At 49.0% G+C, this 27,843-nt stretch overlaps 5 protein-coding genes across 5 annotated transcripts; 1 reads left to right on the forward strand and 4 right to left on the reverse strand.

Moving 5' to 3' along the window:
* Positions 1 to 1,869: 1,869 nt before the first annotated feature.
* PENARI_c027G08754 (uncharacterized protein) lies at positions 1,870 to 8,872 on the forward strand (the record flags this gene model as incomplete). Its single annotated transcript, XM_022636106.1, has 10 exons — positions 1,870 to 1,962; positions 2,039 to 2,453; positions 2,521 to 2,882; positions 2,954 to 3,800; positions 3,869 to 4,052; positions 4,112 to 4,748; positions 7,401 to 7,643; positions 7,697 to 8,110; positions 8,167 to 8,399; positions 8,464 to 8,872. The coding sequence occupies 10 exons, from the start codon at positions 1,870 to 1,872 to the stop codon at positions 8,870 to 8,872; spliced, it is 3,837 nt and encodes a 1,278-aa protein (XP_022484095.1).
* A 3,163-nt stretch (positions 8,873 to 12,035) lies between these two features.
* Positions 12,036 to 13,495, reverse strand: PENARI_c027G00589 (DUF3237 domain-containing protein; the record flags this gene model as incomplete). Its single annotated transcript, XM_022636026.1, has 5 exons — positions 12,036 to 12,064; positions 12,120 to 12,414; positions 12,477 to 12,797; positions 12,850 to 13,353; positions 13,427 to 13,495. The coding sequence occupies 5 exons, from the start codon at positions 13,493 to 13,495 to the stop codon at positions 12,036 to 12,038; spliced, it is 1,218 nt and encodes a 405-aa protein (XP_022484076.1).
* A 1,354-nt stretch (positions 13,496 to 14,849) lies between these two features.
* Positions 14,850 to 17,233, reverse strand: PENARI_c027G09333 (Rad21/Rec8 N terminal domain protein; the record flags this gene model as incomplete). The annotated part of the gene is made up of 6 exons (XM_022636111.1): positions 14,850 to 16,109; positions 16,170 to 16,623; positions 16,680 to 16,814; positions 16,877 to 17,017; positions 17,093 to 17,129; positions 17,215 to 17,233. 6 exons carry the CDS (start codon positions 17,231 to 17,233, stop codon positions 14,850 to 14,852), a joined length of 2,046 nt encoding a protein of 681 aa, XP_022483998.1.
* A 907-nt stretch (positions 17,234 to 18,140) lies between these two features.
* Positions 18,141 to 20,934, reverse strand: argEF (bifunctional acetylglutamate kinase/N-acetyl-gamma-glutamyl-phosphate reductase; the record flags this gene model as incomplete). The annotated part of the gene is made up of 3 exons (XM_022636049.1): positions 18,141 to 18,196; positions 18,248 to 18,488; positions 18,550 to 20,934. The coding sequence occupies 3 exons, from the start codon at positions 20,932 to 20,934 to the stop codon at positions 18,141 to 18,143; spliced, it is 2,682 nt and encodes an 893-aa protein (XP_022484020.1).
* A 1,359-nt stretch (positions 20,935 to 22,293) lies between these two features.
* PENARI_c027G10382 (uncharacterized protein) lies at positions 22,294 to 27,563 on the reverse strand (the record flags this gene model as incomplete). The annotated part of the gene is made up of 6 exons (XM_022636125.1): positions 22,294 to 22,319; positions 22,378 to 22,609; positions 22,771 to 22,998; positions 23,965 to 25,877; positions 25,926 to 26,617; positions 26,689 to 27,563. 6 exons carry the CDS (start codon positions 27,561 to 27,563, stop codon positions 22,294 to 22,296), a joined length of 3,966 nt encoding a protein of 1,321 aa, XP_022484006.1.
* Between the last annotated feature and the right edge of the window lie 280 nt (positions 27,564 to 27,843).

The following is a 27,843-nucleotide window of genomic DNA, read 5'->3' on the forward strand; positions in this document are numbered from 1 at the left end:
TTCGCTTGATGTTGCAAACCTCGAAGCTTGATGTGAGCTCAGAAGGGAGCCGCTTGTTGAAGCAAGGATGATTCTTCATACTGGAAACCAAATCCACAGTTGCTTCTTCAAACCGTATCAAATGGTTTATTCTTGCCGTGCTGTCCACAATCCAAGGTTTGACACACTTCTGCGTGATTCCTTGTGCTCGTACCTCTGTGGTCTCCACGAGCATAGACTGAAACTCACTGAGTATTATGTCATAGTTAAAACCGGGAAGCTTGGTGACCTGAATATTCAATGGGATTGGGCTATCCAAATTCAGACAAGGTCCATTCAGAAGCCTAACATCAATTCTGAAGAAGGATGTTGGAGTACAACCAGCCAGGACTGGATCAACGTTGATGGAGCATTCTTGCTTTAGGGGCCTTTGTCTGGGAATCGGGTCGGATGGCAGATAAACACAAAGATCGCGAGTCTTCTAGACGATTAGCACAAAGAACACTCATTGTTGGCATCGTTATTATGCTGTTTCGCAGAAAGAATCATGAATTCTTACCTTTTTTGCACCCCGCTTACCAGTTACAACGACTGTCAACTTATATTGGACTTCAGCTAGAGACTCCGAGTCACCTGTTGAAGGGGGAGATTTTCTCAATAAATGGGCCCTTTGATTGCGGCGCCGCCACCAGAGATTTGTGCATGTAATTTGGGACTTATTTGACCAATGATCGGTTTTGTAGCACTCAGTGGCTTGAGGAATCTAATAGATGATAATTAGTTGGTAACAGGGTTTAGTAGTCAGGATTCGGTACAAACAGTAATGGAAAATCTGTGTAAATGAGTTCCTTGTCGGATAGTCACACTGGATGGTTTTGAATCTTTGATCATTGTCTCTGGTGGGAAAAGCCGCTGGGACTTGTGAAATAGCTAGAAATTGAAATATCAGAATCTTTACTTAGTCACTAGTTGGTGAGCAAACCATTTGCTATGAAAACATACCTGGTGGACTTCTGCGCGTCTGCCATCCTTGAGGCGTGCGATTGCTACGGCTGATAGACTTAGAGAGATTGACGATATATCGGCAGGGGAATCAGTTTGCAGAATGACTTCGCCTGAGACTGTATCTCGATGCGAGTAGACTGGCTGTTCTCGGTCCAACTTGAGATCCACCTCAAGCTGTGTCGGTGTGAGCCTGAGTAAATCCATGTTAGGAACAGTAGCTTGAAGATGTGCCGTGTATGAAAATGTGGGAACCCGCGTACACTTTTAAACGGGTTGAACCTGAATTTGAAACATCATAAAACCTTCAGTTTTTCAACCCAAGATGAATAGTGGGAGAGCTCAGTGGCAATGTCTCACCCATGCCTCCAGCTCTCGGCATAATTAAAATTCTGTCACTCGTAGAGATTTGTGAAGGACGAATTATTTTTAGTCGGTGTCCAAGCACACTACCAAGGTCGCTACAGTATAATCACCTCGATCATGAAGTCTGAAATCCGTAAAAGACGTTCATTGGTCGAGTAGAATTAGAGGGTATTTAGCCGCACGCTAAAAGAACTGGCTGCGTTGTGATTGGTTGGGGCAAGCAGCCTTATAGATGCGGGCCCCGGCTTAAAATAGCCGGCTCTGCCACTTGAACCTATTGACAAAACTGTGAAGAATTGGTCTCTGTTTTAGTCTCTGTGTTGAGATTGGAGGCTGAAAGGCTTTACGTTTCTCCTTTTAACAGGACACCACAATGTGCTCCCAAAATCATGCTGGTGAGCACAGCCTGTCATACCTCTATACATCTGAACTGGCTTGGCACTAGGGATTGTACCTCAAAATCTCAGCTCACACGTTTTCAGACGCAGTACTTATTCCACCTTGGGTTCAATTTGGTACACAATGGACCCTTCACCTTGTCGACCTTTTTCATTCCACCATGGGCGGCACAGCGATGAATATGTCATCAACATGAGGGATCGCTATTCTCCTCGGGTAGGTGCAATTGACGCGGAAATTACACTCTCTTCAATATGTGGCAAGCCGAGCTAACCATCCCGGTACTTTCCAGGAACCCCAACCAACAAATGAGCAAAGCCTTTCCCTTCTTCATCAGCAGCCTTCCACCGTGTCCCTCAGCCCTTTCGCAGACCCAACCCCTTTGAGTGAAGCAACTCAACAAGCCTATACTTGGGATTCTAGAGATATGAGCCCTGACATAGATCCCATGGAATCACAAGAGCTACCTGATCACTTCAAATTACACAACCTATCTAACCAGGGCTCTGCGGTTGCCTCTTCGAAAGGCTCGGGGCACCGTCATAAGACCGGTACCATCCGCCGATATCCCACACGGCGAATCAAACTCATACAAGGCTCGGTATTAAGTATCAATTACCCTGTTCCGAGTCCAATTCGAAACGCCATCCAGCCAGAATATCGGGATGCAGAGGGAGAACTTTCTGAAGAATTCACGCAGATGAGATGTGAGTCCATGGACTACAGGCTACGTCGACATCTACATGCTAACATGTCACCTTTTCCTGTCAATAGATACTGCTGCGACATGTGATCCTGATGAGTTCACGCTCCGAAACGGCTATAATCTCCGTCCATCAATGTACAATAGACACACAGAACTCCTGATCGCGATCACTTATTACAATGAAGACAAGGTTCTCACCGCTAGGACCTTGCATGGAGTAATGCAAAATGTTCGGGATATCGTCAACCTGAAAAAGACAGAGTTTTGGAATAGGGGAGGCCCCGCGTGGCAGAAGATCGTTGTTTGCCTTGTGTTCGACGGAATGGACCCATGCGACAAGAATACACTCGATGCTTTGGCGACTATTGGAGTTTTTCAAGACGGGGTTATGAAACAGGATGTTGACGGAAGAGAGACCGTCGCTCATATTGTGAGTTACCTGCTCTTCGAGTGCTTTGGGACCCGGTACATGTCTGGTTGAATCTTTCTAATCACTAGCAGTTTGAATATACCACCCAGCTATCAATTACTCCCAAGCAAGAGCTCGTTCGCCCATACAAAGACAACCCCATGAATCTACCGCCAGTCCAAATGATGTTTTGCCTCAAGCAGAAAAATGCGAAAAAGATCAACTCACATCGCTGGTTATTCAATGCTTTCGGGCGCATTTTGAATCCCGAGGTCTGCATTTTGATCGACGCAGGTACCAAACCAGGACCTCGGTCCTTACTTGCTCTTTGGCAAGCATTCTACAATGACAAGAACCTCGGTGGAGCCTGTGGTGAAATTCACGCCCTTCTTGGCCACCGATGGAAAAAGCTCGTCAATCCGTTGGTTGCAGCCCAAAACTTCGAGTATAAGATTTCGAACATTCTCGATAAGCCCTTGGAAAGTAGCTTTGGGTATGTCAGTGTTTTACCAGGAGCATTTTCAGCCTATAGGTATAGGGCTATCATGGGTCGGCCGCTAGAGCAATACTTTCATGGTGATCATACACTCGCTCAACAGCTCGGTAAAAAAGGCATTGACGGGATGAACATTTTCAAAAAGAATATGTTCCTTGCAGAGGATCGCATTCTGTGCTTTGAACTAGTGGCTAAGGCCGGTAGCCAGTGGCGGCTCACATACGTCAAATCTTCGAAAGGAGAGACAGATGTTCCTGAACGACCGGCAGAGTTCCTGAGCCAACGGCGGCGATGGCTTAATGGCTCTTTTGCGGCATCACTCTATTCGATCATGCATTTCAATCGCATCTATAAGAGCGGCCATGGGATACTTCGCCTGTTTGTGCTTCACGTTCAATTGGTTTATAATATTTGCCAACTTATCATGACATGGCTCTCACTTGGTACGTCAGCGAAGGGCTCCGGGAGCAATGGTGATACCAAGATAGATTGACTGACCGACTTTGATCAGCTTCCTACTGGTTGACCAGTTCAGTTATCCTCGACATTGTGGGAACTCCAAGTTCGACGAACAAGTTCAAGGGGTGGCCCTTCGGCAATGATGTTACACCGATTGTCAATAATATGCTAAAGATTGGCTATCTGGCATTCCTCATGCTCCAGTTTATCCTGGCTCTTGGAAACCGCCCAAAAGGGTATGTACAGGGCTTTTATATGACCATTATTTGTCTTCCGCTAAAGTTGTGTCAACCAGGTCAAAGTTTCTATACACGGTCTCCTTCGTCTACTTTTCAGTGATTCAAGCCTACTTACTTGTGCTTTCCTTCTACCTCGTCGCACAGGCATTGACTCCCGAGAATCTCGTCTTTGACTTTGATCACGGATTCTCGGGGTTGGTATCGGGCTTCATCGGCTCCACTGGTGGCATTGTTCTCGTCGCTCTGGTCTCAACCTACGGAATCTACTTCCTTGCGAGTATTCTGTACGCGGACCCTTGGCACATGCTAACCTCATCATGGGCGTATTTCCTTGGTATGCCCTCGTCAATTAATGTTCTCATGGTCTACGCATTTTGCAATTGGCACGATGTCTCGTGGGGCACTAAGGGGTCCGATGCTCCAGACAAGCTTCCATCGGCACAAACCAAGACAGAGGAAGAAACAGCTTTCGTTGAAGAGTTGGAAAAACCTCAGATTGATATTGATGAGCAATTTGCGGCCACCGTCAAGCGAGCCTTGACGCCATGGCAGGAGCCGAGTGATAACGAGGGAATGGCTCTTGACGACTCTTACAAAGCTTTCCGAACAAACCTGGTCCTCCTGTGGACTTTCAGCAATGGGTTGCTGGCACTCTGCATCAACAACTCGAGTATTGATAGACTCTGTTTGACGGTATGTTAGATATCAAGTTCCCATTGCGTTCATTTATATTGACACGACGAACTAGAATGCATCTACAGCTCGCACAGCGTGGTATTTCAAAGTCATTCTGTGGGGTACTTCTGGTCTCTCGATTTTCCGTTTCTTTGGGGCTCTTTACTTCCTAGCAAAGACCGGGGTCTTATGTTGTTTCTCCAGGCGTTAATCCAAGATAAATTTCGATTAAGGGAGGGGCTTTTGGCTTAGATAGTATATTGAAGCCCAGTATCTCCGTATCTGTTTTAAGACAAGATATAGTCTGAGATTTCTTCCTAATAATCAATTGCGTTTCCTTCTTCTACCACTGTGAGCTGATGTAGCATCACACTGTCCAAATGGCCCAATGTGAATGACCTGTTCACATGCATGTCGATTACACAGTTCATATAATTTCCAATGCAAGGCTGTATTCGCCCTAAGCGCTTAGAGGCATGGGATCTTACACGAGACATGTTCGCTAATCCTAGTATCAAATATAGCTCGAAATGGCGGATGTAACCGCCAAGAGCTAGCTTCTAGCTTTAGGAGTTGCCTACCACCTATGCTACTGTGGAATTTACTTTACAATCATTGATCACAGAAGAGTTGGACATACTGGGTTCGAGAAACCCAGTCGTGATCTGGGTATGCAGTAAGAGTTACCCATTAGGCACCCAAGCCTTAAGCCTGGGACAAATGCTGTGACATTGGCATCGGACTCGCCGGTGTCTGCAGGTGCCCAAATGGGTCGACCCGCTTAGCACAATGGAAGTGGGCCCCGCGGGTTCCGCGGAGGCCGACTACTGCTTGTAGGTGATCATCTGGGACGAAATTTTAAAAGGTTGCCTGTTCACATAGGGCTTTTTCCTGGGAGAATACCCCATGCTCAAGATTGTAAAAGATACATTCATTGAAATCCACGAGGTGAATTGAAGGTTGCACCTGTGCCTCAGGCCTGGTCAATCGGGGGCTCATATTGCTAATAAAGAGCGCAAACAAGGTTTGCATACTAGCGTAGCGAGGGGGCCGCGTAGCACCAGCTAAAATCGATTCCATTCTTGTAGTTGGGGGTTGACTGGTCGCAGATCGCTCTTAGCTTCTTTCAAAGTGCGAGGCAGAATCTCTCTGCTGTGTTGCTGCTCGGTATAAATGTGTGTGAACATCTTTCTCGGGGGTTTCAAATGGAGACTGTCATTTGCGGAGAAGAGAGCAACGCCAGATTCCTATCGGACTCTCATGGGGCAATAGACGATTAGCTAACTCTGCAATGATGTATCTATACGATCCATCAGGAGATACAGATGGAGGTTACGACCAATCTTTAGGGAAAAGGCATCTGTCATTTCTCCAATGAGGTTGAGAATACGTACGGAGTAGAGAGTAAGATAGGAGATACCGGGTTAAACAACCAACCCAAGTATCACTCATAGAATCTTGCAACCTAAATCAGTGCATCTAGAACTATTTTCAGCTTTCATTGTTTCAACTCAGTGAGGCTGTAACATAACTAAGTATAGAGTGCTGTGTAAAACATTGGCAAGTATGACGCCTCTACAACTCCCTGAAGTTAACCGAAGCTAACACCGGGGCAATGGCTCATACTATTGAAACAAATAATTACTTTAACTTATGGAGATAATTGGATGCCAAGAAGCTTGAGAAAGACCCCGTCTAAGGTGACTTGCACTGCCTATTTGTCGGTTTCTTGGCAGACACCCAATTTTCGGGATCATGAAATTTTATTTTTAAGGCCCCGTGCCACCTTCTCTATTCTTCCCATCTCAGCCTCCATTTTATATAGATCAGTGTTCGCTCATTTGGAGTCTAGGTTGTGTCTCAATATGCCAACTAGTGTTTCACTTGAACCAAGAGGGCAGACTCAACCAGTGGTATGTTTCCAATACAACAATCAGAAACCCCGGTATTAATATCATCTGCAGTGTGACCTGTGCCATTCTCGCAAGGTAAGAAAAAGCAAATCAACTTGAAGTTCATATTGAACCATGTTGATTATATCTGCAGGTCCGGTGCGATAGACAGGACCCATGTGGAAACTGTCAGGATGCAGAAGTGTCGTGTAGCCGTGGTCGAACTGTGAAGCGCCGACATACGACAACTCGCCGTCACAGAAGCAAAAACCCTGTCTCTCGACTCCAGGCAATACCCGATGAAGTATTTGAAGCAGAACTCACTGCATCGGAAACTGGTAGTCCGATAGAGATTCCTCCGGTCGCTGGCTCAATTTCCTGCGCTGATACAGAGGAAATCCAGTGGCCTGTGACTGGGATCACATATGACCCAATCCATGATGCCCAAATAACTATAGAGCGTCAACTGAGACATCTCCAAAATCTCACTTTGGATAGACGCAGGGTTCTTGAATCAGCCTTAAATGTCATAGGCCTATTGTCTGGCAACTCGAGAGACCTTGTCCACGGCAGTCATGGTAGTGCCAGTGCCGAGATTTCATCGAAATATCCATCTGTCGAGTTCCTTAGTTGGATGTTGAAAGGTATATTAGATTGAACACTCTACTATTCCATGAGCTGTTAACTGATCAAGCATCTGCAAGATATCCATTCCGATAGATTTGGACCATTTGTCGCCGATTACTTCCGTCATCTATCAACGTCAAAGCTAAAGCAGATGGGACTCTCACTTCTTCGCAACGGATCGTCGCCTCTTGATACCATAATATATACCGTCTGTGTGAATGCTGCTGCATATAAATTTCTAACCACAACTATCAACCTTGAAACCGACGCCGACCTTGCCCTTGAGCTAAGGAAAAACGCTGGAGAGTATCGAGCAACAGCCCAAGCTGCCTTAAAGCAGATCCCTCTATTAATACCATCCTCGCTTGGCCTTCTCCAGGCAATCCTCTGTGGTGTATGCTTGTACTTTATCTTATCAGTACCAATTTACAGCTAACCTAAATCTAGGTCTTTCTTCATCAAGGGTCTGGGGACGTGAATACGAGCGGTGATCTTACCAAGGCCGCTTGTAAAACATGCATCGACTTGGATCTACACACCACCGCTATGAAGGGAGAAGCAACCGAGGAAGAACTCTTCTGTTTCCTATGGTGCTACACCCTGGATAGGAACCATGCATTTAAAGTCCGAAGCTCCCGGTGTCTCCTCGACGTCCAGCTGCCATCCAATTTCTACGATCTATATTCTCATTACCCCCTAATGTCTGAACTCTTCTTGATCTACGTGGACCTTGCTAGGGTGCAGGATGCAGTCGTGTCGTATCCAAATCATTCATTGGCAGCCAAACAGTCTATGAACCCACTTTTGACGGGAGAGAGCATGCTGCGGGCGATGCAATCCATACAGGGACGAATGAACCGGGTAACCTTAACAGCCCAGTCCCATAATTGAATCTCACATACTAAACTCCCTTACAGATGGCTTCATCTTCCCCGAATTGGAGAGGACTCGACTGCGAAACCGAAATGTCAGCCCTCAAATTTGCCTACCAATCAATAATGACCGCAATCCTCTACCTTCTTCAAGTAGACCAAGGTCTACCACCCCGTTCAACGGAAAGCTATCTTCAATCTGCCCGCCAGGAACTATCAGCTCTCGTATCGATGTGCTACACAGCAGAGAAACAAGCCGCAGTGAGCTTTTTGAACTGGTAAGTCCTATATGTACTCCCACGAACCTTACTATAGGAGTACCCATCTCATTAATTTTCCTAGGACAATCCTCCTCTACCCAGCGACGGCATACCTAGTCCTATTCTGCAACGTAGTCGCAACATCCGACATCGGCGATTTCAACCTAATGAAAGCCATCGCCGACTGCCTCACGCAAAATGGAATCAGTTATCCCCTTGTGCAACTGCGCAATCTTTTCCAGAAATTCCTCGGTCTTTCTCAAGAATTTTTTGGCGAGGATCGGGGTGCGCTGCAAAGAATTCGTCCAGAACGTCGCGTGGATAGCCCTCCGCCCTTGCCCGTTGGCAGTCCGTTTTCGCTACCATGGGGTGCGAATGATCCTTTCTTCAACCCTTATATGTTGACTGGAGGAGGCAGTTATACAGATATGCTGGGTATGTCAGATAATGATATATTTCTGACGTATGGTGGTTCGTCGGTGTTTGAATAGTGGGATATATTATACCAATGTTTTATGCTGGGTGTTTTTGGTGTGGCGTTTGCGTATTAGCAACGTACAAGCGAGATAGTATAAAGAATTACAGATCTTTTGCTCGCCATGCAAAGTGAAATGTTATTGCCGTGCTGAAATATTTGGGGTCTCGGTACGTACGTGTATATACGTCCATTGTACCGTGTTGCCCGTAACTATACTGGTTTCATATCACGGAACGTGGTGCCAAGAAAGAAATGGTTGTATCTTTCGAGCACACTTAGGTATTTATACCCACGTAGCGCTTCTTTGGCGGAAGGGGATCATTTCTTATGCTTATTTATTTCTAGCTTCGACACATGTTCCTAACGCGTCATGGATCAAGGAACAACAAACAACCCTAGATACAGAGGCATTCTTCTTGGCACACCAACTGATAGAGCAACCCATGTAGTAGATATGATTCTTTTGAAACCTCAATTCTATGATGTTTTGTATGAGGTTCATTAGTGGACATGAAATCGTCTAAAATTACCTCCGTACTGGATTTCCTCTGACACTTCATGGCACTTCACTCACTAGGCACCTTTTCCGCCTCGCGCAACATTTCCTGGTAAGTGGAAGTCAATTTTAGCTGAATAGAAATTGGTGATCATGGCCCTTATGATTCGCGTTAAAATCGAGACATAAACTCCTGTATGTACCTCGATAAGGTCACATCCTGCAGAACACAAGTATTAGCCATACTGATCATGATTACTGAACCATGAGGAAGAAAACTTACATATGGCGGATGGTCTCTTCAACACCATTTCATCAATGGGAAGCAGTGTGTCCCGTCCATAAGGACCAAATCAGTCCGAGGAACCAGGATCCATCGTTCGATACTTCTAGGATCATCTTGCGAGTAGGTAGAGTCAGGCTCGGTGTCCTTCTCCAGATCCGAGCCCGTCTTGCGCCCAAACAATGAGAGTCTGCGGTGCATTGGCAGCAGCGGGAAATGGCACAGGCTTGTACGCAGCCAGTTTCTCGACGTTCTTGTAGCGATGCACGGTAGAGACTTGATCCTTTCTCTGGGGCTCATCGTATCCGTCCCGAAGAAAATGAGGTCCAGTTAATCAATTAGAGGAGGAGGCATGGGTGGAAGCATAACCGGACAAGGGAAATCCAGCGTCAATCCCGATGCCACTTCTTCGCCTGCCTCAATCAACTGTTTGGCTGCTTCGTATGCCAGAAAGACACCGATCGACATTCCATCAAAATGATACGGGCAGTGCGGCTGATGCTTTCAAACCGCCCTCAAATAGAGCTGAACCCTCTCCACAAAGCTACAGGTATAGTTTTCGGAGAGTCGATGAACGGACAGACCAGTCCGTAGAAGTCAAAGGCGGGATGAATCGGCTGCAACCTCAAAAACAAGCCCGGCGACCACGAGCCAGCTGGGAAGAAGTAAATCGTCTGGCTACCAGAGGGATTGGCATTGGCACGTCTCAAGATCAGTAACAGCTTGGCCTCACATGGTTCATGACAGACTGGGATAGCAATTTTCGGCACCTCGTACACAGGTTGCTTAGTGGACTGGGATCGATTACCCGGTATCGTATTCGATATAACATTCATTGTGTGATTGTCGCGAAAGAAGTCATTGGACAGGTCGACTCCCTCGTCGCGAACAGCCCGCGGAATATGCTGGAACTGGACACCCTCAAACAAACCCACAACCGCACCATCGCAGAGGATCGAAACATTTCAAGCTACTATATTCTTCCCATCAGGAAGCATCCTAACGTACGTCTGGTACCTCTGATTTGAATCTAGCGCCCCTGCAAGCCGCAGTGTCTCCCATCCGTCGGTAATATAGACCCCAGCATGATCCAGGGTCCCGTTGCCATTCATGACGAATCCCGAGATATGTATCAGCAAATCAATCCAGTACGGGCTGTAGAGGAAGGCTGAGTCAGTACCTCGGTCGTCCAGCTTGACAATGGCAGCGGCTTCGAGGCGAGGGCGCCTTCCATTCGCGCGTCATCATGCTGTAGTGAGATGTCTTCGGATAGAAAATGGATAGAAAAATGAAATTAGAACACCTGACACCTTAACAAATAGGAACAATGGTCTTCGAAAAAAAAGGTCTCATGATGCACAGTAGTATAGGACAAAGCGAATCTTCGGGAATGGACGAGGCGTGGACTACGTGCTCAATAGATACCTCTGATAAAATCTCCGGGTAGTCAGTGAACACCCAAGGCCGTTGAACCTTGCTGGCTTATACTGGGATTTAGCTGAACAGCTCACTCAGTCTAAAACCCAAATCTACTCAGCCTGACTCTGAGCTCCCTAGTAAAAGCGGCGGCGTCTCTAACTTTAGCATTTGATACTATTTGCACCTCTCTTCAATAATTACAAAAAGCAAAACCATGCCTGGAACCCCAAAGATCTACTCATTGGTTTCCAAGTGTTTAAATACTTATGGGGAGAGAATGTTATGACGGGCAGTATACCGGTACCCTGACATCGGGGGATGCGGTACCACATCCCGAAGCCGTACTGTAACCGTACCCGTCAAGAGGGTTACCATACGGTAGGGACATGGGCTTATCTACAGTCGAAATACTCTTATTACTTACCATGATTTCATGTGTTAATATACGATTACCAATCCCTCCAAAATGGAAACATGTAACACAGGCTCAGAACATTCTTATTGGTAGATAATCACAATATCAAGAGAACTGAAAGCGTAACTTCGTCGTAAAATCCGCCCTAACTGTTAAAAGAAACAACATAGAAAATGCACCGAGAAAAAGTTACACAGAGAGGTAAAGCTAACAGGCCGTAACAAGCAGTACCCTACAGGGTCGAGATTATCGACGCAACAAAGAATTACATCAGAAGAGAATTGAAAAGCAAGAAGACAAAGAACAGAGCAAAGGCACGGCGAGTCGAAATGAATTCGATCTGCCAATTGGGGTCATGAGCAGAGGAGTTGGGGTGCAGCATACACCAATCAATCATAGAAGCAAGAAGTAAACAGCCTGAAGAAAGAAGAACAAACAAGAAAGAAGGATTGCGCCGCAGATCAAGAATTGAACAAAAGAAACACCATTTTCCCATCAAGTTGAAACAAACAATCGCTGAAGTACGGACAAGACATCGATTGACGGAAGTTTCGATCGAGCGTTTAGTTAACCCTGAACGAGTCAAAGATGACTGCGATACACGTCAGGATAAAATACCAGAGAGCGTATCAAAAAGAGAAACGTACCTTCGTGACCTCTGCGGCAACCGCTACCGATCCACATCAAAGTGTTCAAGAATGTGTACCGCTCATCACCAGTTTCCATAGAAAGGTTGACGCGGTACTTGTAGCTGCCGGGGTTAACACCGTCCGCCATGTTGGAATCAATGACCTTCTCGAGAACATCCTTGGCACCGGTCAGCCATCCTTCCGTGCGAACGATGATGAACGCTGGTGGCTCATCGACGGTTTGGAGAATATAACTGGCGCGCAGGTTGGTAGTCGAGTCCTTGGTAACGATCTGGGTATCTTGACCGCCGGGCTGTATTCAATGGTTAGACATATGATATATGAAGTGACCGCGTACAGCAATGTCAAACTTACCAAGACAATTCCCTTGCCCCATCGGCCGGCCCATTGACCACCGACAAACGAGATCCACTCTCTCTGACCCCAGACGCCGGGGCCGACAGAGACCTTGGGGTTCATCTTAATGCTCATGCGGAAGTCCAGCTCCAGCGTTGGTGCGGGGATTTGCAATGACCGGGCGACATCGCCTTCGGGGAATGTGTGAAGCAAGTTGTTGGCAGGGATCGAGTCCTTCATTACACTGAGGTAGGTAGGGCATTCAAGCAAATGTTGGCGCTGGCGACTGGTGTTCTTTGCGCGGACTTGCTGGCAGTAGATACATTGCACGGAAAGACACTATCCATTGTTAGCATTCATACACATTCGTAGCTTTGCCAAGCTATCCTACCTTGTCTTCTTCCTTGGCGCGGAACTCCACGAAAGCAGCGTGCACATCGTCCAGTGGCGGCGCGGGCAAAGCCGAAGTCGAGCTCTTAGACTTGGGCTTGGGGGTCGGGCGAGAAGGCGCAGCGCTAGAAGGAGCAGAGGGAGGACCAGTCGGGGGACCTGGGGTCGGCATCGCGGTGCGATTCTGCAAGGTCTGCAGTGGGGTTTGCAGCGGGGTTTGCAGCGGAGTAGCATGGGGATTGACACCGTTGGTCATCAGAGTGCCGTTAGGAGTTGGGATGGCACCAGGACCAGCTGGGCCAGTCGCGGTGGCCGTTGCGCCATTGGGGGTGCCGGGGTAGCCATTGGTAGAACCGATTCCGTTAGGGGCTGGCTGGGCGGGCTGGGAAGGTTGAGGCGCGTTGGGGTGACCGCGCAGACCGGGACACTCGAGAAGATGTTGTTTCTGGCGCGAGGTGTTCTTTGCGCGAATTTGTTGGCAGTAGATACACTGCACGGAGAGACACTATACAGACGCAAACACCCAAAACGGGTTTTCGTATGTTAGTGACTGTGTTGAAATATTACGAAATACGCACCTTGTCATCTTCCTTGGCGCGAAACTCGACAAACGCGGCGTGCACCTCCTGGTCGACAGTGCGACCCATGATGAGGGGACTAAGAATCTCCAGATTCACTGAAACAAAAATAAATAAAAGACGAGATGAAGGGGATGGTGTAAAGGCGCGTACGGGTAAAGTTGGAGGGGTTGAAGGAAGAAAAAGAAAGTGAAAGACGAAGACGGGAGAATACGAGGGTTACGCGCCCTGCGTAATTTGGAGCACTGCTTACGGGTATCCATTCAATACATATGCCATGCAATCTGTTTAACTGTTTGTCTATTAACTATATGAGTATATAATAATAGGACTAATAGGACTAACGTTATAATATTAATCTTAGGTATATTGCGCGTTTCTTAGCTGGAAGTGACCCCAAAGCTTTCCCAAGAGTACTTCCAAAATGTTAGATGTATCTTGCGCGTTTTTGTATGCGAACTAACCGCAACATGTTCCCAAAGGTACCTCAAATCGACTCTTAGAAAACGTTCAGACGTCTAGTGTTTTTATTGTTTCTAACATTTAACGGTCACTCCTAACTATCGGATTGGAACGGTCACGGTAGACGCGGTCGGAACATGCCTAGGAACATACGAATCAACATATAAATAGATATCTAACAGGCAGCAGTCATAATGTAAATATCTCCAAAAATCCCTCCAGATGCCAAATTCTAACTTCCGTCTATTATTTCCTAGCATATCACCCAAAACACCCGCGGTAAGCCTATCTACGCCCAGCCGGAGAATTCAGGGCACATAAGGCACACTCGGTTTGGAAACAGCTGTGATTGGATTAGGGGGAGAGAAACCCGTGAGACAAAGGATCTGGCGCATTTGAGGAGAGGGTAGATATATAACGTTATATGTAAACATGCGATATTTGGCTATAGTTCTGTATCTGTTCTGTCCTGTTCAGTTCCAGGGTTCGCGAGTATTGTTACTGTTACTGAAGGTACGCGGAAGTACACTCGTACTCCGTACTCTGTATATCGCGTATCCAGTACGCGATACACCACACCACATGTGTCCCTGGTAACATTCAGAAGTATAAAAGATCTTTCATTCATATTTTCCGTTATGATATCAATAGCTTCACCTCTACCTATCCCCCACTCTCCCTGCAAACCCCGATAAAAATATTCCTCTCATTCCGGAGTAGCAGTGATGTCATGGCCCTCAGATCGCGTCAGTGATGTTCAATGACAGATCTGCGCCGATTCACTCGTCCGTGTTATGACCATCAAAGGCGCGTAAAAATAGTAAAATAGCCAGATACCATACCTTCCTTGAAACATGATTCATCTCAGTATTTCATAAATCGTTCTCGTCGACCATGTTATCGTTATTATCATTCATCATGATCTTCATTCGTTTGGTCCTCGAGCGCACTGCTCAACGGCTCACATTCCAGATAGGCGCAGGAGAATCTCGCCATAGCGGTAGCGCACTCCCAGTCCGTCAGTGCTCTCATCGACATAGGGGCCCTGGTGTACATCGACCACACCCTTCGTAGCAAGTGTGAGTACATTCATCAATCCCTGAGTCGCGACAGCGCGCGTCGTGCTGGCAAGAGGAAGGAGAGTTGCAAATGTAGTCTGTCCAGTCTTGTTCGAGATAGTACCAGACAAAATACTACCGGGACTTCCTCCGACGCTTCCTTCATCATCATCAGCAGAACCCTCCAGCTTACTCTTGATGAAATGAAAGAAATTCAAGCTTTCGCGATCAAGCGTCAACGCGACACGCTCCAGGGCTGTGTTTCGACGCGAAGAGATACTCTCGATAGTCTCGCGGTCTGTTGCAAGCTCGCCTTCCAGATACCGGGTGAGGTCAAGATCGTCGCCGAAATCACCCAGGAGTTCCATGCTGCTGAGTCGTTCATGTCCGGTGCGGTAGCCATGTCCGGCGAGGGGACTAGCACTGGTGAGACGGTTTTGTCCTCTGGCTCTTGGACCGATGGAGCCATTGCGGTTTCGAGATGAGAGCTCACTGACACTGCCGTATTGGTGTCCGTGGCGGGAGCTCTGGATGGAGGCGGTGATGTTCCATGGCATGTGGGATGAATGATCATCGAATAGACTGGAAGGCGCATCACGACCCATTTCAACGTCCATGTTGAGACGGTCGATATTCTCACGGCTGAGATGCTTCGCCTCTTCATCTTCCCTGGCGCGGACTCGACGTCCCTGCTCATCTTCCTCGTATTCATGGGCGCGCTTATGTCCGTTCTGTTGCGGGTAACCGCCGATGGCGTCGAAGAGGTCTTCGCCGGAGTACAGACTGAGAGGATGCAGTTCGTTCCACATTCCTAGTCTGACACCCACGGAACCTATTCCCTGGCCGAAGACCCAGAACGCGGCGTTCTTCTTGGCTAGTGTTGGTAGCTTGTTCTGCATCTTTTGCTTCATGGCTCGAGCCATGTTCAAGACGTATTCGTTGTTCCACTCCGCCATTGTCGCATTACGAAGCGCTGTGTTTTCATCGATGATGATATCTTTCGGGCGTCGAACCTGTCGAGCTCCCACGGCTGGGACATCAATCTCCTCGGTCTGATCCTGATCTTTCCCTTCCTGTATAATATTTAATTTTCTGGTCTGAGTATCGAGCTTAACCATATTGTTGTCTCCGGCTAACACCGGCATCTCGGTATCAAGTTGCATCTGGAAACGAAAAGTCAGCATCATTGCCTAACCTTCTCACGCCCACAAGGCTATACTCACCTGATCTCCATCCCAGCCCTGTCCTTGGCCAGGACCATCACCTCCCAGGGGACCGACAGAAGATTTCCGACCTGGTTTGGGAGAACCAAGCTCAACGAGATTTCCATCCTCATCAAACTCAAAATCAGCTTGAAGGAGACCACCCTCTTCATTTCCCAGCCCCAATCCAGTAATCTGACCGAAAACACCCTTCTTCTGCCCAGAGCCGTAGATATCATCGAGGCCCATAAGCGTCCCCTCTCCGAGCATGTCATCAGACGGCATTTCAATCTGCAAACTTCCCATAGGCGAAACACCCGAGGAGCTATTATTCGGCGATTTCAGCCACAGACCACTGAGCTGGGTTGAAGGGTCTTCGAATGCGCCGTTTAGGATTGAAAGGTCGATATCTAGACCTGGGAGCCCCGTTTCAGGGAGAAACGCTGGGTCATAGGGGAGGATGAGGTTGCTCGGTCTTGGATTTCTTAGTATTTTATCAACACTGATGATATTCCAGCAGGGATCACTCACTTTGTCTGGCCGGCTGTAGGATCGAGTCCGCTTCCTGCTATGATCTTCAGCTTCGAAATCATGTTGTCGTGCATTGTTTGCGTGTCGAGAAGGGTGTAGCCGCATTGTTGGCTGTAGACTCGTGAGACGCCGTATCTGTAAGTGTCATTAGTTAGAATACAGACAGATGAGCCTCAGTATGGGACAGATGATCTTACAGCAAGCTTCCCTGCAGTCGTAATGCCATTGGTGCATCGGGGTTAGTGATAACCTTGCAAGCATTGGGGACATCCACTTCCAGAATGGCCTTTCGGTTCAGTCTTCTGGCGATAGAGCGTGAGCCCAGAGTCGCAACGAGCCTGGGTGGAGATTTTATCAGTCATGGCCATGGTCATAATTGTATGCAAGCCGGGGTGAGTCTCTTGTACACGTACCAGATTGTGGCAACGCCATGTTCGGGCGATGTGAGGACTAAGGAAGGACCAGGTGTCAGTGGTTCGGCCCCGTCCCAGGATCATACCCATTCCTGGGAAATTCAATGGAGGAGATATCTTACTTTCATGGCTGTAAAACATGGTTGCGCGGTAAGTTGGGCTCGATAGACCTCTGTCTTCGAGTCGGGTGCGACTGGGGGTATTGGTTGTTGGATTTCAAGGACGACAGAGATTGTCTCGCCCTTTGGGACGAAAGATCCTTTCTGTGAAGATCAGATCGAAGTGAAAGGTATCGCTTGAGCTCGGCGTCGAGTTCGAACGTGCAGGTCAGAGAGTGGATGGGCAAGGCTGCCGAGGTGCAGCATGGACGAAAATGGATATGAGAAGAAGAGTAGCCTCGATGTTAATGAGTGATAGTGATGTTGGGCTACGAGGATTGGCATAGAGTGGGATGGAAGGTCGATGGATGAGAAGGGTGTGCAAGCCCCAAATCGAGGGCAGACTTGAGAGATGGCACGCAGCGCACCCCTACACCCTTGATTTACAACACGAATGTACTGAAGCCAACCTCTTAACATTAAATGAACAGCATCTGATCGAATCGATCTGCTGATTTCGTATTTCGCAGCCCATACACCATCCAACAGCTTCTATATCCATAACCTGACAGGGAGAGGTAGGATATGGTACGCAAGGAGACCCCCAGAGAGAAACGGCAACGAAATAAGATACAAACACCTTACTTTTTTTCTTGAGGCACAGGCACCACTTCAAGCCAAACACAAACGAGACCATCCGACAGGGGAGGCATCTGAGAAGTCTAGGGAAGGAGAGACGAATCGAAGACGGGGTAACAAGAAACCAAACTCTTTCAGCGCAAGTATAAACGGAACAAAATCCACTATAGAATAGATTCGAAGATAAATAAGAAGCATCCAAAAAGTCCAACCCAGAGCGATGTATGAGATGTACGCGGGGTATGAGACAAAAGACAAGGACAACACACAAACTACAGTGGTAGCTAACTCGGGCCTAGTTTTGGAGGGACTTAGTCGAGGGGAATACCCTCGTACTCGGAGTAGCCCAGAGCCAGGTTCATGTTTTCTGATAGGAGGTTAGTGTCATGTTTGATAGAAGGGTGACAGGGAAACATACGCAAGCACTGGGTAGCGGCACCCTTCAGCAAGTTGTCGATGGTGGCACAGACAACGACGCGCTCGCCGCTGGAGTGGACGGCGAATCCACCGATCTCGACACCGTGACGGCCAGCAATGTCCTTGACCAGAGGGGCCTCGCCAACGATCTTGACGAGCTTCTCTCCGGCATAGCGTTCTTGGTAGAGGTTGCGGATGTCACGGGAGGTCATCTTCTGCTTCAGCGGGATGCTGATGGTGTGCTATGCAAAGTATTAGCTATTACTCGGTTCAGCCGGCGGCAGGCGATTTGTCAAAACTTACGGAGATGCCCTGGAACCACACAGCAACGTGAGGGATGAACGCAATGCTGGTGCCCAGCTGCGAGCTGATCTCACGCTCATGGATGTGGTCAGTCAGACTGTAGGGGATGAGGTTGTTGGTCAGGTACTGCACGTCGTTCTTGGGGCTCGGCTTGGTACCGGCGCCGGAGTAACCAGAGACACCGAAGGTGGTGGGCTGGCCGCCAAGGAACGGAACGAGAGGAGCAATACCAAGCTGGGCGGCAGTGGCATAGCAGCCGGGGTTGGCAATGCGGGTGGCACGGGCGATCTTAGAACGCTCAACCAGCTCAGGGAGACCGTAGGTCCACTTGGGATCGAATCGGTAGTCGGCGCTCAGGTCAACAATAACATTGCCCTTCTCGGAGCCCTCATCGACAGCGTCGACGAAAGGCTTGCAGATACCGTTGGGAAGAGCCATGACCCAGCAGTCAATGTCGCCGTTGGCGGACATCTTGCGGACATCATCGGGGCTGAGGTTCTCGTAGATGATCTCGCGCTTCTCGTAACCCTGGAGCTTCTTGCCAGCGAGCTCGCGAGAAGAGACGTGGCGAAGATCCATGTTGGGGTGGGCGTTGAGCAGGTTGATCAGAGCCTGGCCGGTATAACCACGGGCACCAATGAGAGCGACCTTGGCGGGCTGGGTGTTGGAGATGTTCTTCTCTCCGAGGGGAGGGTTGGGATTGGTGGTGGCGTAAGTGCGGATAGCGTTAACAGCAACAGCGGGGCGTTTAGCACGAGACATGCGCAGAGCGTTGGTGGTGGTGGAGAAAGCACGCTTCTGCTCAACAGAAGCACCGCTAGCGCCGAAGCCCTTGCCAATGTGGGTGGCAGCCTGAGCAGCGCGGTGGAGACGCGACTCGAGGTTGATGTCACCGAACATCTGGCGACCGTGTTGGTTGAACTCCTGGACGAGGTGCTTGACCTCCTCGCCGTTCTCGGCACCGTACCAGAACAGAACCTGGCCATCGCGGCTCAGGCTGCCGTCAGCCTTGTCGAAGAACCAGGTCAGGTTCTCGTCGTCCTCCTTGACAGTCCAGGCCAGCTTGGGGAAATCCTTCTTGATGCTGGCGAAGACGTTGTCGGCAACGTTGGTCAGCCAACCGGACTTGGTAATGGTGAAAGTGGCAAGGTGGGCCAACTGGGAGCCGGGCTGAGGGGGGAGGACAACACCGAGAGCCTCCATGGGCTCATCGGAGTAGATCTTGAAGTCCTTCTCTTTCATACCCTCAACGTAGCGGTCAACAACGGCGCGGGCATCGAGACCCTCGCGGTCACGGACCAGCACGTCCTTGAGAGCCTCCAGGTCCTCAAACTCGGACAAAGAGGTTTTGACGTGAATCTTGTTACCGCGGCGGATCAGGGTACCGGCACCGGAGTCGGTGAAGAGCTCCTTCTGGAGATCGGCGGGGTGAATAATGGCAACGCTGGAAGAACGAGGCAGATCGCTGAGGAGATCCTTCATCTCCTTAATCTTCAGGCGAGTACCGTGGCGCACCCACCACTGGTTCATCAGGTGGTCGTACTCCTCATCGAGGTTGATGGCAGAAATCTTCTCACCGGTGTCACCGTTGAAGAGACCGCCCTTCTCAGCGAGGTAGACGATCTTAAGGGGCTGCAGAGAGCGAGCAAGCTCACCCGCAGCCACATCCGCGTTGACGTTCAGCACCTGGCCGTCGGGGGTCTCAGCCATGGAGGTGAGGATGGGCAGGCAGCCAGCGGCAATAGCAGACTCAATGGGTTTCTTGTCAACGCCATTGATCTTACCGACCAGGTTGTACTTGGGCTTGTCGAGGTAATCAGCGGAGAAAACGCCCGCCGTGATGGGACGAGCACGGATACCAATGCGCTCGAGCTCCTCAACCAGCTTCATGTTCTCCTCCAGGAAGAGCTTGCGAGCCAGGGCTAAAGTCTTACCATCAGTCACCCGGATACCATCCTCGAACTGGGGCTCAACACCGGCAGCCTCCAGCATGCGGTTGAGCTGCGGGCCAGCGCCGTGGACGACGATCGGGTAGAGGCCGACATGGTTGAGGAAAGCGAGAGCGGAGGACAGAGTCTGGAGGTGCTCGGTAATAATGGCACCACCGACCTTGATGACGGCGAATTGCTGCGAGGAAACGGAGGTGAAGTGGGACAGGTATTGCTGGACCTCACGCTTGGAGCCAATGTTGCTCAGCAGCTGCACGACAGTGCTGCGGGTGGAAGTAAGGTGGGGGTCAGTTGCGCGGGAGTAGTTGCGAGTCTGGCGAATGGTCGAAGCCTTGACACCAGTGATGCCAGCTCGGAGAGGAGAGGCAGTCGATGCGGAGAGGGAACGGAGGGGCTTAGTAGAAGCTCTCCGCACAGCGGAGCGAAGGGACATCATCTTGGGCAACCCACATGCGGCAGCCTCAATGGTCTCACAATCGGTCCCAGGGTGAGGCCCCAAATATAATCGTTAGGAGTAGAGAGGTGGTAAATGAGTGAAGTGAGTCAAGCGAGATTTTCGAAGATCGGCCGGGCCTCGGAGCGAGATAGGACGGAGAAGGCGGTGGGCCCCTCTACTAGCAGTACTAGCGAGCGATTTATCTTCCCATTTATCACACTCTTACGTTGGCTATTGGTATTTCTTTTGCGTTAAATATTGCACTAATTACATTAAAGGCGCATATATTGTTCTATTCAATGGCTACGTTGCAGATGAACATCCTATGTACATGTAGTGGCGCCATAGCCGAAGCGAAAATTCTAAATCCTCACAGCAATTCCCTGGATATCAATGTCTTCGCAAGCGAGTCTCCGAAAAAGCCCACTTTACCAACCTACTGCGATCGTGAAACGTCATCCGGCTTCGGTTTAGTCTAAGTTATCTGATCCTCTCCCTTCTTCCCACTCGTTGCGTTGAGCCATGCTATCCACCTCCTCCACTCTGTCTGGTTCTAGTCTCTGTCTATCTGCGCTTCTTTCCGACGGCACAGTTACGAGGCTGACTCTCAGTGGTCTTTGTTGAGGGAAGGTGGACACTGATGTCTCATGCCAAGGTCTACAGTCGTATTATCTGATTCTTTTTGCCCAACGTCGGCTATGGGCTCTCCGAAGAGTACGACTGCTCAACATTTGGTGTATTAAAACCATCAGGCTGGAAAAATGTTGCTGTGTGGGTACGGTAACTACCTGTACTGTAAACCATCCTATAAAGGCACTGTAGGGAGACTGAAACGGTAACGATGCCCTTGCATGAAGAATTGGAGAATTGGAGAACGGCCACGTGGAAATCCCTGAAGCTGTTTAGTGACAGTCAAATGCATAGCCTCGTATTCTCCACATTCGGCCTGTATTTGCTCTCCCATATAGCCTAACTGATTACGGAGTACACACTCTACTATCCTAGATCTACATCTCTTTTCTCCCCATCCAGTCGATAAACATAACATCACGCTAACGAATATTCATTGCAGCTAGAAACAGCCGAATCGCAATGTGATAGACATACTTAAACACGGCATCAAGTATCATTTACATCTTCACCCGTTGACCGGGTCGCATACCAACCCGTCGGATCAGCACAGAGAAAGTCAAGAGGATGTGGTCATTCAAAACAGGCCCAGAAAAAGAGAAAAAAAAAAACAGCAGGAGGTATTAGCGGCTGTGAAAACGAAAAGGCCCACGGCCCTAGCAACATAAACCCAGTAAAATCAAGATCCCATGTCCAAAGAGAAATCGTCAGGAGCGCGTATTGTGTGGCTTAGTTCTTGTGTCCACCGACGACCACTATGAAATATGTTAACGTCGAGCTCGAGCTTTCCCATCTTCTCCATTGAGCGCTTACCAGATGGCACGATGATGACGATGAGGAGCACAATCACGCAAATGATCAGACAAACACGCATCTTCATGTCCTTCCACCACATATCCTTGCGCACGCGATTGGCGCCTCGGCGGAAGCCCTGGGCTGACACGGCAAGGTTGTCGGTTTTGTCCTGAAGAGAGTCCAAGTTCTCACCACGCTGGGAGACCTTGTTGATGTTTTCGCGCATCACACCCACGGTATCATCGATTTGCTACAGACAAACATCGTCAGTCTCAATCTGGAAATCGATCGACCCAGCCTTCGCATTTTGGGAAAAAAAAACACATGCACCACCAACAACAGAACACATATGTGATCGTCCCAAGCCTTATATGTCGCAAAAGGTCGACGGTTTTCGGGGAATGGACTCACTGCTTGCAATGCGGCTGTTCGCTGGTTGCCATCCTTCGATGAGACACCAGCGGCTCCGGCAGAGCCAGCGGGGATATAAGGGTCATAGGGTTGTTCAGCGGCGGCCATGATGAGAGTCGTAAAATGGGTTGAGAAAGTCTCAGGTATGCGAGATGTCGAGATGTCCAGACGGACTCGCGGGAGGAGCAGGGGCTGTTTTGGTCGACGAGCGAGCGGAGCAGAGAGTGCCTAGAGGATAGGAATAGACGTAGAAAAGTGGTAGCAGATGAATGCTATTGCGAGTCGATGAATATTGAGATGTAGTGAAGCGGCGAGGGAAGAAAGTGTAGTCTGGAATGAAGCTGACCTGGAGATGGGAGAGTTGCCGCTCAATGCCCAGAGTCACGTGGTGTGGCGTCTCACAAAGCGTCGGCTTCCGGGGGAATTCACAGTGTGGCATATGTCTTCCGTCTACAGTTATTGTTCTTTTAGACCCATACGATGTTAAATTTAATTCAGTTCCGTGTGATATTCCTGTTGACTGGTCAGGGGAAATGAGACTAATCTACCGTAAACAGCCACGTAGACTGAGAATCTCTCAACTATTACGGACGATATTTCACTCTTCAAGGGCTCAGAACTTAAAAACGGGTGCCTTCTCATGGTCCATCGTCTATTGATTATGTGGCTGCCTATTGATGTTAAGAGTCGATAGTGAGTTGCTCGAGGAACTGAGCTATTTTTGGAATGCCCCATTGGGGAAGATGTTCCGGACCGCGGACCCTTTCTACCGTTGCTGAGGTTCAATATAAAGTCAAGGCATCGAAGTATACGAGGACACAGTGAGCGGGAGGCCAGAAACGGCTCCCCAATTCTTTACTTCCTACCAATATTGAATAAACTAGACCATAGATATGCCTTGTCCCCCGCGCGAGACATTCCAAATCGGTTGGATATGTGCCTTGCCGATTGAGGTGTGCCCTGCCGATTGAGGCGGCCGCAGCCAAGTTAATACTAGTTGAAGACTTCGGGTGCTTGATTTGCAAGATACAACAGATTCAAATACCTACATTGCACGGCTTATCTAGGATTTTATCTAATCAAGATCTTCGCTCTCACCTTCTCCCAAAACGTTAGAATGGACGACTGTCCTTCGGAGACTCCGCACGTGTCACACTGCACAGAGCTTATTCTGCTGGATATGCGTGAACACACTGGGCTATTTCGCCCAAAAACGGCCGCAGCGCCGTTCAATGCCCGCTGATAAAAAAGCAGAGCATCATCAACCCTTCCCAGCTCCACGTTTAGAAGGCCAAAGTTTTCAAGTGTGTTCAAAGCAGGAATATACGTCGCAACTAAAATGGGCCCGAAGACCTTTTCGTAGCCCCTCAGTGCTCGTTCGTATGCCTTCTCTGCCTCTTGGAGCCGACCTTGGTTCTGGTAGAGGTTTCCGAGGTTGTTGACGGTATTTAACGTTGACGCGTGCTCACGACCTAACACCTTCTCCTTGCCTTCTAGTGCTCGTTCGTATATCGCCTCCGCCTCTTCGAGCCGACCTTGATCTACGTAGAGGAGGCCGAGGTTGTTGACGGTATCGAGCGTTGATGTGTGCTCTACTCCCCACGCTTTCTCTTTGCCTTGAAGTGCTCGTTCGTACATTTCCTCCGCTTCTTGGAGCCGGCCCTGGTTCTTATAGAGGCTTCCGAGGTTGTTGACGGTATTTAGCGTGGACGCGTGCTCTCGTCCGAACGCCTCCTCGTAGCCTTCTAGTGCCCGTTGGTACATCGCTTGTGCGTCTTGGGGCCGACCTTGATCCGCGTAGAGGTTTCCGAGGTTGTTAACGGTATCGAGCGTCAATGTGTGCTCTCGTCCCCAAGCCTCCTCCTTGCCTTCCAGTGCTCGTTTGTACATCGCCTCTGCGTCTTGGAGCCGGCCTTGGTCCGCGTAGAGGGCGCCGAGGTTGTTGACAGTATTAAGCGTCGATATATGCTTTGGTCCTAACTCCTGCTCGTAGCCTTCTAGTGCTCGTTTGTATTTCGCCTCTGCATCTTTAAACCGACCCTGGTTGTTATAGAGGAGGCCAAGGTTGTTCACGGTATCGAGCGTCGACATGTGCTTTGGTCCACACGCCTCCTCCTTGCCTTCTAGTGCTCGTTTGTACATCGCCTCTGCCTCCTGGAGCCGGCCTTGATCCATGTAGAGGACGCCGAGGTTATTAACAGTATTTAGCGTTGTCGCGTGCTCTCGTCCTAGCACCTGCTCGTAGCCTTTTAGTGCTCGTTCGTACATTGCCCCCGCCTCCTGGAGCCGGCCCTGGTTCTTATAGAGGTTTCCGAGGTTGTTGACGGTATTTAGCGTGGACGAGTGCTCTCGTCCGAACGCCTGCTCGTAGCCTTCTAGTGCTCGTTCGTATATCGCACCCGCCTCTTGGTGCCGGCCTAGATCCGCGTAGAGGAGGCCTAACGAATGTAGAACTCCCACAGCTTCATCGCCAACATCAATATCTCTCAATATTCTTAGGCATCTCTCTGCATGGGCAATAAGCCGCCGCTGTATCAGCCAGAACTCGCGTTCGTCTGGCTTCGGCACACGCGCTGCCACACATTTGATAGCTGTCCGGGCCATCTCTCTATCAACCGCCTGGTTCAGCATAGTAATCATCCACGAATGGACGCATCCGTGCACACTATACCCTCGGGACTCCACAGCCGGCGATATAGTAGCCAGATCAGCTTCTACAAGCCCATGACTGCACAAAAGTCGCAACGTTTCATGGAATGCGAGCTTATTCTTCGTTAATTTTTCTAGCCATTCCGGCTTTTCTGAGCCGCTATCTAGTAGCTCATACCATAAGTCTTCGTTGGCGAAGTAAGCCCATTGTCGGAGAAGCATAGCTGCAATTGAACTCTGCTGCTGAATGTACTGGTACGAGACATTCCATGTCGAGTATAACGTTTGATCATATGTCTTTAGTTGCGGAGTCGCTTCATGTAATTGCCGCCATGATTCACGGTACAGCTGGAGATACTCCGTATAGGATACCGAAACTTGCTCTAGATATGCGCCAGCAGTCGCAAGGGCTAAGGGAAGCCCATCAAGCTCTTTTGCAAGGTTCACAGCTGCCTTGTCTGCTCTATCTTAGTCATCTGCAATCAATAATATCCAGCAATACTCACCTTGCTTTGAGATATCACGTCCAGAGACAGAAGCCAGGATTTCGAGACTATCATTGATATTCTCCAACTTGCTTAGGGGAACAACCTGTCCTAGCTTTACCATGGATGACCGCGTGGTCACAACAATAGCACCATGGTCGGTCTTAGGCAGAAAATTGTGAAGATCAAAAGCCCTCATAAGATTTTCACCTTTATCGCCACATAGACTTGCCTCGATACTGTAGCTTGTGCTGTTCCCCTTATGGTTACCTGACAACGGATTATCATAATTGTCATAGACGACCAACCAGCGACTGTTCGTCGGCTCTTCTAGCCATCGTTTGACAACTTTCACTATCTCGTCTAGGTCCCGGCTCTGCACGGCACCCACAATGTATGTTATAGACGGGTGATAGCGTAGAATCCACTCAGCTGCGCGAGCGTAGCTTTGTTTTAGCGCTGTTTCATCCTTCGCATTCATCCATATTGCCGCTGAGTAGTCGGAACCATGTCGCTTGATGTACGCGATTGCTAGCTGCGTCTTGCCAATGCCCCCTATGCCACGTACGATAGCGGTGCGGCGTCTAACAGTTCCTATAAGGAGCTCTTGCATTTTTTTGAGCTCATCTTTTCTTGCAACAAACTGGCTTACTTCGGATATCTCGGATATATCGAACGGGAGCTCGAAGGTGGTAGGAGTTGGGTTCGGATTTCTAAGCGATACATCAATAAGCTATAAACGCGACCTTGTTTCTTCTCTATATCAAAACAGTAAGAAACTTACCGTTGTGTCTCTTCAATAGACATAGAGAAAAACAATTGCCTCGCATAGGCTGCCGCTACTGCTGCCGCGTAACCATGCCACTCGTCGTTCTTATGTGAGTCACAATAGTCGGAGATCCCTCGGATAACCAAACATGGGAAATCAATTAGGGCCCCAACGGCTTCCATCTCAAAGCATAGCACCCTATGCTCCTCCGCCAATTTATCTCTCATCTGAGCATCCTTTATCACCAGTTCCCCTGATGCTACCGTACCCCTGTGTACGACGACAAACGAGTCGTCTTCGTCTATCTGTCGCTCGATCCGCTGATTCTTGTCACAACCACCGTCTTGGCATGATAGCCCTTCCTGCTGATGTTTATAGCCTGGTAGATAGAGATAATCATTTGCAATGCCAGGAAACTTGAAGCGACGGAGTGACCGACGCTCAGTTTGGATTCTCTTCACATTCATCCAAATTGGATCATAACTCATCCGTTGACGCCGGACAGCTACCTCTCGTGCAGCGTTAAGGAGGGCTGTTGGCGGAGGTGGGAGGTAACCTTTGCGTTCAAAGTGAGACGCCGCCTTTCCATGGTCGTATTGTACTGCTCCAGAGTGTGTGCCTGTAGGTTCACTAACCACTACATGTCCTAGACGGATCATCCCATGATCTGTCTTAACCGGCACACCACCCCCAATCCCTACTAACAGGGCGTATTTGATGTTTGGAAATGTCAACCTCATTTGGGTAACGACAGTGGCTGCAGAGCAATTCCCTGTCCGAGGAAGACCGGCGATAACGACGTTATGGTTGTTGATGCTGCCGAGGTTGTAAATGTTTGTGTCCCCGCTTAGTTGCGGTACAGCTTCGTGCTCCTCGTCTAGCATCTCCATTGCCGCGATTTGTTCCACCTCCAACGGACAGATCCATCCCACCCGATAGGAATCGCGGCTCAAACATTTTAGCGGCATGCTCGGATGCATAGTCGTCGCACCTCATCAAGGGAGGTTTAAGGGGAAGGGTCGTGGTCGCAGATCCTTGGTCGTCGGAATCAAAATGTTTTCGACAGGCGGAGGTGGGTGAAATGATGCCTTAAGTAACTAATAAAATCAATTACATGACTCGAATGCGACCATAAATAGCCTTGTAGTTATCTATCAGCATATCTATCAG

The sequence above is a fragment of the Penicillium arizonense genome, assembly GCF_001773325.1.
Source record: "Penicillium arizonense strain CBS 141311 chromosome Unknown PENARI_contig027, whole genome shotgun sequence".
NCBI lineage: Eukaryota > Fungi > Ascomycota > Eurotiomycetes > Eurotiales > Aspergillaceae > Penicillium > Penicillium arizonense.